The 19,324-nt window shown below is 43.1% G+C and overlaps 1 protein-coding gene across 1 annotated transcript in view; it reads left to right on the top strand.

Moving 5' to 3' along the window:
• Positions 1-5,892: 5,892 nt before the first annotated feature.
• The window catches only part of LOC144892879 (polyunsaturated fatty acid 5-lipoxygenase-like), a 45,566-nt gene continuing 32,134 nt past the window's right edge, over positions 5,893-19,324 (top strand). The window contains exons 1-3 of the mRNA XM_078781218.1: positions 5,893-5,919; positions 12,487-12,688; positions 13,637-13,718. Coding sequence (XP_078637344.1) covers positions 5,893-5,919; positions 12,487-12,688; positions 13,637-13,718 — 311 coding nt within the window. The remainder of the gene's footprint in view (positions 5,920-12,486; positions 12,689-13,636; positions 13,719-19,324) is intronic.

The following is a 19,324-nucleotide window of genomic DNA, read 5'->3' on the forward strand; positions in this document are numbered from 1 at the left end:
ATTTTTACTATTAATGAATAGCTGCTCATGACTCAGCAAATCAAATCTTTATTCTCCATCTCCCTTGACAAAAGTGATAATTTTCATAATCAAATTATATTTCTATTTTTATTTTACGAATTCTCTCGATATGCGATCCCATCCCCATGGAACTATCTATTTTCAGACAAGGCGCACTGTCGGTGTCAACAATCTTGTAAGATTGATACACAAAAACAAAAACACTAACATTGACACACAAAATACCCACACACACATGCATTATGCGTATTTGTTTGCGTTGGAACCCTTATTTACAGATCAGGATGGGTGTCAACTTTATTTCAATTTCTCAAAATTTGTCCTTCAATTTTATAAACGCTAATTCACAAATGGACCAAAAAGTTTATTCTTAGAAAACCCCTATGATGTTACATTGAAATTACCCTTTCAGTTCCCACAATAATTTATCCAAATTTGACTACCCACCCATTTGTATGTCAGTCGACCACTGACCTATCAATCGTGCGGAACAATAGTCCGAAATTCCCACCTGATCATCATGTGACTCTTGTCACTTGGTTTGCCAAAAAAAAATTGCAAGGCAATTGTTCCAAACTTTGTAAATTTAAAATTTTGTGCCCAACATAAAAGATCCAATTTCGGCATTTTATCAATTAATTATCAATTTGCTTACAAGCAAAAGAAAAATGAATAATTCTTGCTCCGAAAACTTTTCAGACCCAAGAATCATCGACAGTTATTCATGTTTGTCCAGTAATCTAATTTGTTGAGGCCAATCGTCATTTGGGATTTGTCACAATGAAGGCCTAATCGTTGTCTGAGGTATCGGTCAGCACTGGTACCCTTGATCTTGGTTTACCCTATGAACGTGTCTTCCTGTTGGTATACGGACATCCTCTTTTCCAATGTCCCATCCGTCCACACTTGAAACACCGGTTTCTGTCATTGCCTGGTCTGTGCACCTGTGCACTTGTATTGCTGGGCTGCATCTCTACATCCCTGAGTTGCCACTGCAATGTCTCGTTATCTCCTGAAACACGAAAACATTCTCTGTACCGTCCTTTTTGGGGAGACAACTGGAAATCAGATGGGACAACTGTCACTTTCATTCCTAATTTCGAGGGCAGTTGTGCATTTGTCTCCTCCACTGTACCCTGTATCCTTTTTATTTTAAGTTCTAGATCCGTTATCCATTCTTGCTGTTCCCGTTGTCTGGATTCACCATCCCAAAGATGGAATGCAAGCCAGTCTACCATTAGATTCTGTCTCTTCCTGGCTTTCAATCTTTGTTCCAATCTTTCCAATCGACTTCGCTCAAATGTACCATCTCTTGGAAACTCCTCATCATGTCCCTTTGTCCACAAATACCAATTCTCGACCTGCCTTATAGCTTCGGCACCATAACGGTCGTACATATGATGTGTACAAGTACCTTTTTGTGGAATCTCTGGTTGTCCTTGTGTATTCTTGCAGGCTCCATTTCCCATTCTGGCTTTTATCAAAGTAGCGTTGGATGTGTTGTAGCTTGTTCCTCTAAAGCTTCACTCGTACCTCCAGGAAGGATCTCTTCACCTGTTCAAACGGTGATTTCCAGAGAATCTCTCTCACCTGTGGCTTTTGCACAATCCAATCTCACAGATCAGTATTTGCAGATGAGCCAAAGGGTCAGTATGAAATGGGTGAATCCTCAGGTGTCCGCTCTGTTGAAGGGGAAATCACACAATGGTAACCGCACATATATATCTATATATAAACTCACCACCTTGCTCAATTTTCCAAGGTTGTCTTCACATTGATAATATCTCACAAAGATATCAAAGCTTCTTTCTTGAGACCGCATTTTCATCAATCAAACAATCAATATATTCAATTCAATTTATTCAGTTCAATTTATTCAGTTAAATTTATTCAATTAAATTTATTCAGTTCCATTCAATTATTCAATTTCAATTAATTTATCAATATTCATCAATAAATCAAATAAATAATTTTGGATGACTCCTTGCATAAGCCCTTTCCCCAATGATGTCAGGACAGGTCCATCTATTGACTGAGATTGAAGATCATCGGTCGTCACCTCTGGTTCATACCTCATGTCAATTGACGAATCACTGTTCTGTCCTAGGGTCATATCAGACATATTTTCCCATTTTGCCTGGTCTCGACAAATTTTCTTTGCAACCACTAAAGGCAACTCATCCTTCATTCGTGAGACAGCTAAAATGGATGGCAGATATTAAAGTTCTTTGGGAAAAATATCTCATCATTTTTTTTTTTTTAATAGTACCCAAAATCTCTTGGCAATATAAATTTCGTAAAACTCCTGAAATGGGACTGTCAAATTCCTTCAATCATGCTAAATTTTGAAACTCCATCACTTGTAATACCCAATTTATCCCATAGGGCTTGAAGTTCTTTTCCAAGTTCGTGCAATCATTCTGCATTGGAACCCTATGATATTATTCATAATAATCATCATGATTTTATAATCATGGTCATATCATAATCATCTATTTGAAAAACAAACATTTCCTTTATCACCACAGCTATGTGGTATAATCAACAATAAAATTAACTGTACATAGCAAAAGGCTACCTCCTGACCACTTAGTATTCCTATTGACAATAAGTCATAACAATATTGAATAATCATTAACCAATTAAAAGAAAAATCACTTCTACTGCTCCAGCCGTAGCATTCGTCATTTTGTCTGCTCATTCGCGTGACCAAAACGAAATAAAGGGAGCTCAACCATTACACGGCGCTTTTAATGGCGCATGCCATAGGAACTCAACGCAATTTCGACTCGGCCAGAAAAACGAGCAAATTTTGCAGGGTGTTAACTGGAATTAGTCGTGAAAATATATGCAAAATACACAAAAATATACATCCACAAAAATAAACAACAAACCCAAACAAACCCAAGGTCGACCATATTACACAATATTACACCATTTCAGGTGACATGAGAAAATCGTCATGATTGCTGAAATGTTCCAGGGTTTATGCACACCTTAAAGAGGTATGCTTTGTGGTGTTGCCCTCTCCCACGTTTAATTAAATTAACCATAAACATTTCTTCCGTTCAACAGAACAAACATTTCCTATATCATGACATGCATGTCTTCAAAAAATTGTATGATCAAGAGAACAATGAACAGAAAGAGTGAAAGGTAAAAGTAAAACTAATTAAAACTGCGGGCAGTGATGATCCGGGGACCATACCGCTCCATCCTGATTGGACGGGTGCATGCCAGAGTCGTTAACAACGACAGTCCAGATCCGATTGTTCAAAATTTCAACTCAATCGATCGAAAAATGAACGCAGAGATGCATTTTAAAGGTTTTCAAGAAATCCACCATGGCCGCCATGTCACGTGACTTATGATGTCATAATTAATATATGCATCCAATCAAGTGACTTACTATAATTGGTCAAGGTATCGAGCTCATCTGACCAATGGTTTGGCCTGCAGGTCGACACCAAGTTCATGGTCAGAAGAGAAAGAAATGTAATTAATTAAATAAGTACTTCATTAATTTCTAATAATTAAATAACTCGTGAATTCTCATCCGATTCACTTAACATTTGAGTGTTCCCAAAACGTTGAAGCAAAACGTTGCAACAACGAAAGTGAAACGTTGTAGCGACGTTGTGGAAACGTTTTACAACAACATTATTTCAATGTTGCAGGAAAGTAATGTGAAAAACGTTGAAACAACGTTGTGGAAACGTTAGCAAAACCCAACATTTGAATGTTCCCAAAACGTTGGAGCAAAACGTTGCAACAACGAAAGTGAAACGTTGTAGCGACATTGTGGAAACGTTAGCAAATCCCAACATTTGAATGTTCCCAAAACGTTGGAGCAAAACGTTGCAACAACGAAAGTGAAACGTTGTAGCGACATTGTGGAAACGTTAGCAAAACCCAACATTTGAATGTTCCCAAAACGTTGGAGCAAAACGTTGCAACAACGAAAGTGAAACGTTGTAGCGACGTTGTGGAAACGTTAGCAAAACCCAACATTTGAATGTTCCCAAAACGTTGGAGCAAAACGTTGCAACAACGAAAGTGAAACGTTGTAGCGACGTTGTGGAAACGTTAGCAAAACCCAACATTTGAATGTTCCCAAAACGTTGGAGCAAAACGTTGCAACAACGAAAGTGAAACGTTGTAGCGACGTTGTGGAAACATTAGCAAAACCCAACATTTGAATGTTCCCAAAACTTTGGATTTACTTATCAGTAAACTGAAATTGAACCAACCACTATTTATTCAACTTACATTGCCAAAGTCAACAACAATTTCAAAAATCCTCAATTTTCATCCGATTCACTTGACTTTTGAATGGGATTTATATATCCGTCAACTAGTTCAATCAACAACTATTTTATTCAACATAGGCCAAAGTCAACAACAATTTTAAAAATCCTCAATTTTCATCCGATTCACTTGACTTTTGAATGGGATTTATATATCCGTCAACTAGTTCAATCAACAACTATTTTATTCAACATAGGCCAAAGTCAACAACAATTTCAAAAATCCTCAATTTTCATCCGATTCACTTGACTTTTGAATGGGATTTATATATCCGTCAACTAGTTCAATCAACAACTATTTTATTCAACATAGGCCAAAGTCAACAACAATTTAAAAAATCCTCAATTTTCCTCCGATTTACTTGACTTTTGAATGGGATTTATATATCCGTCAACTAGTTCAATCAACAACTATTTTATTCAACATAGGCCAAAGTCAACAACAATTTTAAAAATCCTCAATTTTCATCCGATTCACTTAACTTTTGAATGGGATTTATATATCCGTCAACTAGTTCAATCAACAACTATTTTATTCAACATAGGCCAAAGTCAACAACAATTTTTAAAATCCTCAATTTTCATCCGATTTACTTGACTTTTGAATGGGATTTATATATCCGTCAACTAGTTCAATCAACAACTATTTTATTCAACATAGGCCAAAGTCAACAACAATTTTTAAAATCCTCAATTTTCATCCAATTTACTTGACTTTTGAATGGGATTTATATATCCATCAACCAGTTCAATCAACAACTATTTTATTCAACATAGGCCAAAGTCAACAACAATTTGTTCAAAGAACGTTCATTTCGCAAAATCGACCCAACCACAATAACCCAACAACAACCCATCGACCCAACCACAACCCTCGCCATTAATTTCTATTGTAAGTGTGCCGAATCAATAAGTATCAATTTTTATATTTTGAAGCTTAATCGCAGATAAATTTTTCACCTTTCAATAAAATATTTGTACCAACCAAATCTGCGAGCATGGGGCGCAGAGAAAATACACAAAAAACAACAACACTGCAGCAACAACTTCAACTTAGGTTGAGGTTGAGGGTTCACACAAACGCTTTGCTTCTTGCAAAGTGTCCGCCAATGGGAACTAAAGGGAGGGAGAAGGAGCGGGAGCAAGAGACAGGTAGCCGGAATGGAAATGAGGGACAATGAGGGACAGTGAGGGAGTGTCGGTATGCAATTTTCATCCAATCGCCATCTTTCACAATATTTCTGGACCGGCATGAGATGGCGTTGTCTGTCATTAATTTATATGTTAATCGAACGAGTTTTAGGTGTTTTAGAAAATGGCGGGAAACCTTGTACCCACGGCTTTGGTCCTACACAATTTCGTTTAATTTATCTAAATCCCACTAGCCGTACCACAGATATGAGCACATTGGAACGGGGGAAAATATAAAAGTGCGATTTTCATCCAATTTGAATGAGAGAGGAAAGAAATATCTGTATTATGGAGAAAAATATCTGTATCCCAAGTGCTAAACAAATGTACTGGCCTTACAAGACTTGGGAGCAGATCGTCTCATGGTGCACTCATGGCACGATCTTGCTCCAAGTACATGGTAAGGCTTCTAATAACCAGCGTCGAACTGGCGCATTTATTTACACAGTGCAAAAATACGTTAAACTCCTCGGATAATCATTACGCCACCTATATCGTGGCATCGGTACGCAGGGAAGCCCCACACCACCTCCTCCACCATGTATGTACAAGAACTAAACGCAGGTTCGTAGATCATATTTTGGACAAGGATAACAAAGAATAACTCTTACCTTTTCAGATGTTGTGTCCAAATTGACCCCTATCTGGCTCGCCAAATTGTCGTGGAAGTGGTTTGGGACTCAAGACCAATGACCGGAAACAGGTTTACAACAGGTCAAGACTTTATTAACTAGTTTCAAATAGTAATAACTACCGTTAACTCAATGGACCAGATAACTCTATCCGCATAGTCCCTCTTCCTTGGAGGCTGTCTTCTCTGCAGCGCCGTACTCGTGGTACGCGTTCATTCCTTCGGTCAGAGCTTCTGATGACAAGTGTCCTGACTCAAAGTTTGCTCTGGTTTATATGGACAAACTGGAGTTAATCCCCTGTGCGCTGAATGTTAATCCTCCGTGCGCTAAAGCTCCTTGGTCATCCACAATCGCCCTCCTGGCATCAACTCGCTCCCCTCCTGCTGTGAGTTCCATTTACCTCACAATAGGAGGGTGCTATAGCCCGGGGCTGTACAGGAGGTGGACAACGGACTCCCAGCTTTAACAGAGCGAGATACATTCCTAACATTCTTACGACCACCTATTGGTTCACTCACCAATCTCATAACTAGTTACATAGTATAAAGATTTATTCTACCACACTGATAATAAGCTGTTGTTCCCCGTTAATCCAACACCAAACAAAATATTTAGTTCTAAGAGAGTAGTATAATAAAGCAAAAATGGTAAACAAACCTCATAAAACTTACATACTGCAAAAAGACTAGATATGCTAAACCAGAACAGCACTCGGTAGAGCGCATAGTCTCACCTCGCACGCTCATTTGGAAATATCATCGTTAACAGTGAATATGTGAATATGTTACTATTATAGCTCACAGCCATTATGGCTCATATACCCGTATCATCTATACACCTGATGATGTCACATACATTGCCATTATCCATAGCTTTATTAATTATTGATTGATTATTTGGATATTTAACGACCACTTTTGTGCACATTAAGACTAAATTCTGTTGATGAAGATATATATCCCCAAAAAAATAAATTCAAACTATATTCCCCATGGTTCATCGATCTTATGTATGAAATTTTGCATCAATCTGTTTAGTGGTTCTGGAGAAGAAGATTTTTTTACGTTTTTATTTTCTACCCAATATAGCTGCCAGACCACATGACCGATGAATGAATGAATGAATGATCGTTTTAAGGCAATTTTCCCCCGCTAGGACGGGGGTTAGCCTTGCGGGCGCCATGACAATCATGGTTCCCTGTTTGAGGCAATGTTTTTATGGCCGGATGCCCTTCCTGACGCCAACCCTTGGTTGCCTCTTACGATGCACCAGGGATACGGTGTACCTATTCTAAATCGGGGAACATGTACCTATTCTAAATCGGGGAACACACCATGATCATTCATCCCAGAAAAGCTGGTACTCAATTTGCCTACCTCGGAAGGATGACAGGCTGAGTCAACCCACCTGGCGTTAATTCAGTGATCGACCAGGATTCGAACCCAGGATCCTAGGTATCCCAAGCTGGCATCCTAACCACTAAGCCAACACCAGACCACATGACCGATGACGTCATAAATTTAATTCTTTACTCACATCGGGTCGTAGATCAAATATGAAGTTTCAGATTTTTTCAGATAATGATTTTGATTCAACCAATTATAGCTGGAATACCACTTTACCAATGACGTCATTTTTATCACCGTATACACCCATGGGAAGTTGATGACATGCCAATTTTCATTTTTATTCGTTGGGCGGTTTCGGAAATGTCAATTTTTTTCCTTTAATCCAACATAGCTGCGAAACCATGTGACCCATGACATCAGAGGTATCACTAAAATAGTTTTGCATTGATGACACATGCGGTTGCAGAGAAAAAAAATTTCAGCGAAAATATATGGACGTAGACAGACAGGGACATTGCAATGGTCCGCAACCACTTTGTGGTGAGATTAACAATCAAAATGAAAAATCATTCATAGAGCGACACTTGGCAAACGAGAACAAAGCAGAATGGCACTCAGGGGAGCATCCCTTTGACCTCACAAATAATTGATGGTTGAATTATCTGACCTGATATGCAAATCGTCTTCAAATTTTAAGTTAATCGGATGAAAATTGACAATTTTAGAAATCTGGCCTATTGACCTTTTGACAGATGTTGATCTCAAAAATAGTTGATGGTTGAATTCAGTTGGCTGGGATGAAAATCCTATTCAAATTTCAATTGTCAATCAGATGAAAATTGAATATTTTAGAAATTTGGAAAAAGTGGTTGACCTTTTGCCTTTGTTGACCTTTTGACCTTTTGACCTCAAATATATAGGATTTTGTCGGACCACAAACTCTACTATTTGGTGAAGTTTCGTGAAGATTGGTTTAAAATTGTGACCTGTAGGCAAGTATAAGTGAGCGGACAGACAAACACACACAAAATCACTCGTAGAGCGACACTTGGCAAAACAGAACAAAGTAGAATGGCACTCAGTGGAGCATCCTCTTGATCTCAAAAATAATTAGTGTTGAATTCAGTGACCTGATATGCAAATCGTCTTCAAAGTTTAAGTTAATTTGATGAAAATTTAAAATTTTAGAAATTCGGCCTATGTTGACCTTTTGGCCTATGTTGATCTCAAAAATAGTTGGTGGTTGGTTTCCGTAAGCTGATATGAAAATCCTATTCAAATTTCAAGTCATTCAGATGAAAATTGAGGATTTTCGAAATTTGAAAAAAAGTGGTTTACCTTTGGCCTATGTTGACCTTTTGACCTCAAATACATATACGATTTTGTTGGACCACGAACTCTATCATTTGGTGAAGTTTCGTGAGTATCGGTTTAAAATTGCGACCTGTAGGCAAGTATAAGTGAGCGGAAAGACAAACACACAAACACACACGCAAACCGGAATTGATCAACATACTTGTCAAAAATATTGTTTTTTTGCCAAGTAATAACAGGATTTGAGGAGCACTGGGCGATTTGTCACCAACAAAATCACAACAATTGTGATTCAGAACAGTTGTTCATCTCTAATGTTGAATGGGATGGTGTTACAGATGTCAGGAATCGTATCGTATGTCAAATATTTTCTTATTTTTGAGCAACATCCAAGGCCTAGTGCCTGATTGCCTTGTAATCTAACTCCTTAATCTCAAAAAGGAAGGCAGGGCCGCCCCCCTGTACACATCTCCGGCATTAAACGGTCTTACTTCCGAGTCTGCTTGCCAAACCTGCTGCATGCAGCATAACAGAGTGCCTTCATACCTGCCTTTGTGATTTCCTCCACTCTGGCAGTCAACTTGCTCCCAATGGCACCAAATCTTATCCTCTCTGTAGTGTGTTGGGCTCACTGAAAGTACTCATCTACATAAAAGACCGATCTTCCAATCCTCTCAAAATGGTCTTGGCCTGGAATTGATTAGAGGTACTGGTCTGACAAATGGAAAATGCCATTATTTCCTAAACTAATGTCACTGTGTCACACTGCTTCCCCACAAAGGAAGTTGTTCACATATCTCACAAAATAAGAATCAGGAAATGATCCCATCTATTTCCATGGTCAGCTACTGGATGATATTCATTCATAAAAACATTTATGGCTCGACATCAGCCATGACTACTGTACTTCTGAGCTAATCGTCGTACTAAAATACGCAATTTGGCGTCTGACTGATGATTTTTTGACCGCGATACATTCCGGCGTTACTTATCCAATCTCAACCAAACTTGACAGGATGACGAAGGGTTACACAATGAAGGTTGTAGCGTATTCATTTGCCCCCCTCCCCAAGGGGGGGTTTCTCCCCCGAGCGGGTTTTCCCAGCCATTGCCGTCAATGGAATTGCGTGTTGAGGTGTATATCCATTTTAAGTTAGATTTATCGTGGCGTTTTTCCAAGGCCGCTTCGAATAACAAAACCAACGATATAGCAAAATATGAAGTGTTATTAAGAAAACCCTTGAATCCACATTGGTGTCTCTCAGTCCATCCATGCAAAATAAGCTTCATATCTGATGCCTAACGAAGGTTTATTGACCGCATCAAATTCAGAACTCATTAGGGAAGTTCACGGGGTGGGGGGAGAGGTGCTGACCCCCCAAATAGATATTTGCTCTCTTCACTGAAACTACACACATGATTTTTATGAAACTTGCCCACAACCTTAATCACCAGTGATGTACCAATGATTACTTACGGCATAAAAAATAATCAAGGTCTAAGGTGGTCTGTGCAGAGTTTGAAGAACCACCTTTCGAGGCCATTTTTCCCCGCAGAGTAGGGGTTGGCCTTTTTCGGGCACCATGGTCCCCTTTTTGAAGCAATGTTTTACAGCCGGATGCCCTTTCTGCCGCCAACCCTGTTAGTCGCCTCTTGCGACACGCAGGAAATTACCAGTGAACTGGTACTCAATTCGCTGACCTCGGAGGGATGACAGGCTGAGTCAACCCCCCTGGCGTTAATTCAGCGATCGACCGGGATTCAAACCCAGGATCCTAGTATCCCAAGCCGGCACCCTAACCGCTAAGCCAACACCAGGCTTATTTTGTTAATATCATCAAACATCATCATTATGTTAACATGTCCCAAAAGTGGTTGTGAAGTGTTTTTAATAATGTGGTGGTGGAATTGAATCACGTGGTGGTGATGTATTTTGAATTATGTGGTGGTGAGGTGTTTTTAAATGATGTGGTGGTGAGGTGTTTTTAATTATGTGGTGGTGAGGTGTTTTTAATTATGTGGTGGTGAGGTGTTTTGAAGTATGTGGTGGTGAGGTGTTTTTAAATGATGTGGTGGTGAAGTGTTTCTAAATCACGTGGTGGTGAGGTATTTATAATTACGTGGTGGCGAGGTGTTTTAAATTATGTGGTGGTGAGGTGTTTTAAATTATGTGGTGGTGAGGTGTTTTTAAATGATGTTTTGGTGAGGTGTTTTTAAATCACGTGGTGGTGAGGTGTTTTTAAATCACGTGGCGGGGAAGGTATTTATAATTACGTGGTGGTGAGGTGTTTTAAATTACTTGGTGGTGAGGTGTTTAAATTATGTGTGGTGAGGTGTAATCGTATTATCATGTTTGTCAATTATCGTATTATCAATCAATATCACAAACACAACAAATACATTTGTGCAAAATAATTGTTTGTATTATGATTGGTGAAAATCATGACAACACAGCAACTCAGGTACAGTCATTATCCTCAGCTAAAATAAGCCCGTGCCTCAGTAACGACGCGTGGTGAGGCGAGCGCAGCGAGCCGAGCCAAGCTAGTATATATATATATATATACGGAAGGCGGAAGCCAAACAGTCAATCTTGGTTTCATCAGACCACAGGATCTTGTTTCTCACACTGTGAGTCCTTTAGATGCTTTTTTGCAAACTCCAAGCGGGCTTTCATGTGTCTTTCACCGAGGAGAGGCTTCCGTCTGGCCACTCTGCCATAAAGCCCAGATCGGTGGAGTGTTGCAGTGATGGTTGTCCTTCTGGAAGTTTCTCCCATCTTCACACAGGATCTCTGGAGCTCAGCCAGAGTGACCATCGGGTTCTTGGTCGCCTCTCCTACCAAGGCCCTTCTTCCCCGATTGCTCAGTTTGGCCGGACGGCCAGCTCTAGGAATAGGCCTGGTTGTTCCAAACATCTTCCATTTAAGAATTATGGAGGCCACTGTGCTCTTGGGAACCTTCAATGCCGCAGAATTTTTTTTGTAGGCTTCCCCAGGTCTGTGCCTCGACACAATCCTGTCTTTGAGCTCTGCCGGCAGTTCCTTCGACCTCATGGCTTGGTTTTTGCTCTGATATGCATTGTCAGCTGTGAGACCTTATATAGACAGGTGTGTGCCTTTCCAAATCATGTCCAATCAATTGAATTTACCACAGGTGCACTCCAATCAAGGTGTAGAAACATCTCAAAGATGATCAAGATAAATGGGAGGCACCTGAGCTAAATTTCAAGTGTCATAGCAAAGGGTATGAATACTTATGTCAATGTGATGTTTCAGTTTTTTCTTTTTAATAAATTTGCAAAACTTTCTAAAATCCTGTTTTCTCTTTGTCATTATGGGGTATTGAGTGGAGATTGATGAGGGAAAAATGAATTTAAACGATTTCAGCGTAAGGCTGCAACATAACGAAATGTGAAAAAAGTGAAGGGGTCTGAATGCACTGTAGGTGTGTGTGTGTGTGTGTGTGTGTGTGTGTGTGTGTGTGTGTGTGTGTGTGTGTGTGTGTGTGTGTGTGTGTGTGTGTGTGTGGTGTGTGTGTGCGCGCATCCCATCCACACCTCATCCCAATCCCCACATACTCAGATTTGCCTGAGCGTAGAACAGGTATCTCATGTATTTTCTCGATATTTATATTCTGATCGATGTGATGTTTTCCTCCCTTTCCTCTGCAGGTGGATGATTACACGGTGGAGAGTGATGATGAACTAGGTGAAATTTTACTGGTGAGATTTGAAAAGGTAAAATTCTTGCGGTTAGATGATTGGCACTGTGAGTTTGTGCAAGTGAAAGATCCTGAGGGGAAGATCACATACTTCCCAGGATTCTCCTGGATTCTGGGGGACAATCCAGTGTTGGAGCTTCGCTCTGCTGCAGGTACACCTTTCACAAGCATTTGATGCTGATATTGAAGCTTTCAACCTCAGTACCTTTCCATTGGGATTGGCACAAGTGTACTGTTCAGAGTAGAATGCCACCCATACCCTGAAGATATTGTGGTACCTTTTACACGTGTAAAGGAAATTCTGCATTTCACTCGTTGTTGCATGTTTTATTGTCCTACAATGCAGTGCAGTATTTACTGCATTTAACAACCATGTTCACCCATTCAGCATCATATTAAGGGGCGAGGTATTTATTACGTGTGCACAGAGGGTGGGAGAATAAAGTTGAGGGTAAGGGGTAAATTGAGGAATTTAAAAATGAGAAAGGAAGACAACTTTTATCATGTGCTTATGAAACTACATACTTCTCCGAAACTACACACACAATTTCAATGACACTTGCCCACAACCTTCATCACCCGTGATGTGCCAATGTTTGTTCGGCATTAAAAACATCGGGGTCTGAGGGGTTTTGTGGGGGGCTTGAGTGACTGTTGCTCCTGATCCAGGTGAGCTTCTGGACCTGTGATCCTATTTTTGCTTGGGTCATCAGGGTGATCTCCAAAAAGATGGACAGAGAAAATTTTTGACTTTGGTCGGAATTCTTGAGGAAAATGTCCGGGGCATATAAAAGGCCCCTTTATATGATATGTGTCATGTGGCCAACTATAGAAAAGAAGGGATATTCCATAGCTTATAGAGCATGCCAAACAATATAAAAGAAGGCACATTCAAAAAATCTCGTGTGCATACTGGACTATCGTTGTGTTCATAGGCGGAACCAAGTAATGCTCTATAAAAGTAAATTTCAAGGGGTGCCCCACATCTGGCAAATAAAATACATTTACTTCTTCATGCAGGTGTGTGAATCAAATTGGTGCCCCCTTGCAGCCAAGTCTGACACTTATCGTTATTCACTCACATGCCCCTACCCCACCAGCCTCTCTCCCACAGCATGAACATGACGAGATCCTCAAGTCTCATAGAGAGGAGGAAAAGCAGAGAAGGAAGGAGATGTTCAAGTGAGTTTGGTTGTCACATCGCAGTTTGAGAATGCAAGTTATAATGTTACCATAATCGAGATTTTATTTTCTCTCTCGGTATCTTAAAAGCAACAACAGCATGTGCGCAAGTTCATCTTTTCACCTTCATGAGTAATAGTAGCCACATGGACCATTTGTTGTTGAAAAATCAGATATGACATTATCCATATTCCACTGATTTCACACGTTCAGTAACATTCTCTAATGTTGTGGTTGTGTGCTTCCCCTTCTCTCCCCATCTTGTCTTCCGCTCCCTCTTTTTATATACTTTGTTTGTCTGGTTGATTTGTTTGTTTGATAAATGTTAGCTCTTTCACGAGCCTCGATTCAGTATACAACAAAAAAAAAAAAAAATTGCCATTCTCATTGATATGGAATGTGTCATTTTGGTCATATTGTTCATATTGTTACGGACGCGGTTAAAGGATGTTATTTTACCGAGTGGTGGTATTACCGCGACCGAACAGTTATTCCCCGACTAGAACCCGATTCCACCCAAACGTTGGCCGTATCGCACCGCGGCTGCTCAATATGGAAAACTCTAAAGCGACCGAATACAAAGAGGAAGAAGACGTACAGAAGAGTAATTGGATTTATTATTTACACATATAAGCAGGAAGAAAGCAATCACGTTTATTTACAGAAGATATTAGATACACAGTGCAACGCTAGCTTACCTACAGTCTTAATTAACCCAGGGACAGAACAAACAAGGACAGACTCACGCGGGGAATGATGATAGGACTGGCGGGAGATGGATGGCTGGCGGGATAGGGAGGTCCAACTGGTCCTGCAACCGATCGACTCGTTGGGCAGCCGCCGCTCCTTCGCGGCCCTGCTCCAAACTGCCGTCCAGGCCTCACGCTGCTGTGGCTGCAGTTTCGGTGGCTCCAGCTGCAGTAAGTGCAGTTTCGGTGGCTCGAGCTGCAGTAAATGCAGTTTCGGTGGCTCGAGCTGCAGTAAATGCAGTTTCGGTGGCTCGAGCTGCAGCTCAACTCTGGACTTCTCTCGGACTCAACTCAAAGTGCCTCTCTTGGACTCAACCACTTGGACTTCCTCTCATCTCTCTGTAAAAGCTCATCTCTTGGACCCAACTGCTTGGACTCCCTCTCGTCTCTCTGTAGAAGCTCATCTCCTCGGGAAACGCCCTAGCTGCGGGTTATATAGGCCCCGCCCCTCAACCTTCGCGAACCTCCTCGATGTTTCTCTCCACACCCTCTCCAAGTCCAACCCCTTGTTCGTGGTTGGTTGAGTGGGGCTGACTCACTCCTCCCCTCTATGATGAGGTGGGGACCCGCCTTTCTTCCCCAACCCTGCCTCGTGGTCAATGGCGGCAATTGGAGGGGAGGTTCTTGGCAATGGCACTCGAGGCCTGGCAATGACGAAAGGGGAAATGAAAGTTTTGGGAGTGGGAATGAAGGGAATCTATCTTTCACTGGTGCAATGGAGTATTTCAATTAATGGGAGACACAGCCTTACCCTAAAACACATAATAAGATATAAGCTATCAAACAGGGGTATTCTATGTTTGGCTGTGGTGTGGATGCTTTATGGACTAATTATGGGACGCCCTTTGACCTTTACACAGCTCCGGAGGCAGGAGGCGCAGAATAACAATAACAACAATAATAATAATAAAGCACACAATAAAAAAACACAATCCTCATATCCGCAACACTGCACCCTCCTCCTCTTAGGCACGTCCCGGGCATACAACTTTTATTTAGTGTGACACGTAGGTGTAGTTCCCTCTACTTTTAACCTGACCCTGAGTGCGACAGTTTTTAAAACATAAATAAATGTGTCCTGCTGCTCCATTGCACCCTGCCTAACAGACTTACGCCCACAGTTAACCGAATTGCGGAATGGTCTTCAAACTACACACTGACGGTGGGGAGCATTATTTACAATGACTCTGCTTTTATTTACAAGACTAACCCAGGACCTGTAATTGTTCTTTCTGGGGGGAGACAGTCTGCTCTGCATCAATGCACCATGAAAGCACCTATAACGCACCAACACACCCTCAAGCACCAATCGGTGCAGTCACCACAGTTCATCAGTGTTCAATGCATGAAAATAAACTCAACAACCCCTAACCCTGCAGGTGGTCTCTTGCTCTTCGGCTCCCTCTGCTGGCTATTACTATTTCGTCCAGTTGTTGTCTTTCTTTCATTTTCTTACTGGCGGCCTATGTGACTAAAAAATGCACCCAATGTGTCGTTTTTTTTTTCTTTATTTATGGCCCACAGGGCCGACTACGTGTGGTTCACCTGTGGGGCATCGGTGCCCTGTGGCCAAGGTCCGCCAGCAAGATTTCGGGCCCTCATGGCCGGTTCCAGCAGAGGGGCCATGCCCCAACCCATGGGGTCCATCAGTGGTGCTCGGCCACAGGCATGTGGTCCATAATGTGGTGCATCGATGCAGACAGCTGGTTCTGAGAGTTCCGGGCGCACAATGGCCGACTCACGCACGCTCCCCTCGGCGCCCAATGGCGCACAGGTCATGTGGGAGACAAAAGAGACAAATGAGCGAGGGGTAAGGTCACAAGGGTACACATCAATAAGGCAATGCAAGGCGAAATGCGTACGGAGGGCGAAGTGAGAAAGCTCGTCCCTACCATACGTCACCCCCCTGTCACCTACACTACCCTTGCCCTTACCCCATATGTACAAAATCTACACATTACCAATCCGTCGCTACTGTCACGTCTCCCCATATTTCCCCTATACCAAATTCGTCTCCACAATCCCTCTACTTCAAAATTTGCCATCACCCAATTCATCATCAATCCTCATAAGGAGGAAGAGATGGAACATCAAAGCACAATGTCACACCCACGTCATGATGCGTCTCACAATCCAAACATTTGCATCATAAAAAATAATCAAAACATGGCATGGTGTGGAGTACCTGTCACCTCAGGTGAGTGGATGCAGATGGTGCGAGGAGATCCTTCATCCTAACTATCCTCTAAATGACTTTAACACACTTTACACTACCCGGGGTCTTTCCCTGCCAATCCATTGGCCAACTTACACTATGGGTTCTAAAAACCAATTCCCATTGACCAAACTGTGGTGCTTCTCAATTTGGGGTCTCACTCCCCCGGTTCAACTCCCGGTGCCCTTGCACAATTTCTGGGCTGCGACGTGTAGCTCTCCCAGCAGGTCTACCCACCTGCACACCTCCACCACTGTAGTTGCCACCCAAGCTTACCTAGCTCCTCACCCTAACCTAACTAACTGGGGAAGGCCCCTCCTGGCTCTGTCACCCCACTCGGTGCCCTCTGGCACTGGGCTACCCGGGTCCGTCCTCCGGATCCTCAGGCCCCATCCACAACAACTCTACCGGCTCCCAGAGCCCACCTGCGGCCTCACCTGGCCGACATGCTCACAGTGGTGGAGTGCCCAAACCAACTACACACACTAACAGGCTACACGCCCAGCCATTTCCACAACACTAATGCACCCATCCAAACATCATTCTTCCACCCGCACCACAGATGCCAATATCCAACCACAATTTACCTATACCCTCTACCTAACACTTACACTACCCGCCCCGGGTATTCGTGATGGGGGTCCACTCTTCCCCCATTCACACCTTCGCACCCTGCACACCACTCCGTACCACTTACTCCAACTCTCTCCACACCACTCATTCTCTGCTCCATATATTTCACACACCTGTACTTGCACACCTGTGCTCTCATACTTGGTGCCGCCTGCACCCTTCTCTCCCCCAAGCGCATTCGCGCTGATCCACAACACTCACTACTCACCATGACACTCATCCGCAATGCTCTCTCATTCATCACTTGTACACTCACACACACCTCGGAGCATTGCCTCACCGATGCTTCATTTGAAGCTGCTCACCAGCACTTCCATTCATACTGCATCATCTGCTCTGTCTACTCCCTTCTAAAACTCGCGCTCCTCCATCTTCCCTTTAAACTATTGCGCTCCCTCGTCATTATAATCCACACTAATCTACCTGCGTCCCCACTACAGGTATCCTTGTCACTAACTAATCTTAACGTTGCCTAATGTCATCTTCTAGGGCCCTACACACAATATCCTAACCCACCCGGGCTAGTTTTCACTGCCATACACCCCATAATCTAGTGCTCCTTTGCCCCCCCCCCCCCCCGCTGTGAGGGATGACAGAGTTGCCATCCCTCCACATCGGGGAGGTCCCACTACCAATTCTGCTCGTCCAAATCCAACAATAAAAAAATTTCTATCCCAAAATTTCGAATCAAAAAACACTATCAGTATCATCATCATCACAGTCCGCTATATCCTAGCCTCGGTGCGTCATGACATCATTAAAACCCGGCTTCGTAAAGCCGAGCAATGAATTCCGGTGGTTTGGTCGCCTGCAGGTTGAATCCGTCCGGCTTTCGGTTCAAGGGAGGTGGTTTGGTTGGGCCGAGGTTCCACACACCATCTCGGCGCGGCACCTTGCGGTCCCGGGCCCGATGGCTCAATCTCCCCCGGTCGGAACCCCGTCCCCACGAGGGGGCACCGTTCCGCCTCCTCCCACTCGCCCTTGAACCGGACCGGTCGCCTGGCCCGACAAGGCCCGGACTCGACCGTGCGGGGCGGGGCCAAGCCCGAATCGGCAACGACGCTTCGAAGAGAAACGACGCAGCTTGGATCCGTGCCGGGCCCTGCATCCAACAAATCACACCGCGCCCCGAGTGCTCGCATCGGCTATCCGTCGCCCTAACCGCTAACCCGGTTACCGTCGATGCTTCACCTGCATGCTCACACGCATACGCTACCCCTTTCACACTCCCAAAACCCGGCGTTCCAACGCCGTCCGTACATTCCGCGAACGCTCTCCCTGTTACACTCCACACCTCTCGCGCACACTCTTGCGCACACCTCGGTCCACACCTCTCCTCCGTTACATCCTCCGTAACACTCACCATGGGCGTGCACTCTGGCATCCACCCACTCACGCGCTCAGATGGGCTCTCCCACACTCGCGCCATGACCAACTCAGGTGTGCTTCCTCGCACACCCTCAACCATTCCAAGCGTGCATTCTCGCACCCGCTCCACCACCAACTCACTCTCCGGGTCACTCTCACCCTCGCACGTACACTCTGTACACCCCGACGTGCATTCTCGCTCGCACTCGGTTTCACTCCCACACTTTATAACACACCCACTCGCCGACGCACACTTTTTCCTCCCACGCATGCCATTTCCACTCACACGGGACCCTTTACCAACGCCCAGGTGCCATATCGATCCCAATCGCGCGACAATTCTTTTGTCGCTAAACATCCTTTTACAAAATCTACCCGCACAATATACAGCACGACTCACCTGGGGGATTCCCTTCTCCACGCGCACCTGCAAACTCTTTATTTGGTTCGTGCGTACATCATCATGATTTGAGCAGGGACTTTGTACATATTCCATTTCTCCCTCCGATTCCTGGGCTACTTCCGTCTCTTCAATTTTAATCGTACCCACTACTGCTTTGTCTTTGTTCCCCTCGACGACCGTTGGCTTTAATAAAATTCCCTCTACCTCATCGGTCGCCGGCTTTTCCAAACCCCGGGTC

Source organism: Myxine glutinosa, chromosome 7, assembly GCF_964187855.1.
Source record: "Myxine glutinosa chromosome 7, kmMyxGlut1.1, whole genome shotgun sequence".
In the NCBI taxonomy this organism is placed as follows: domain Eukaryota; kingdom Metazoa; phylum Chordata; class Myxini; order Myxiniformes; family Myxinidae; genus Myxine; species Myxine glutinosa.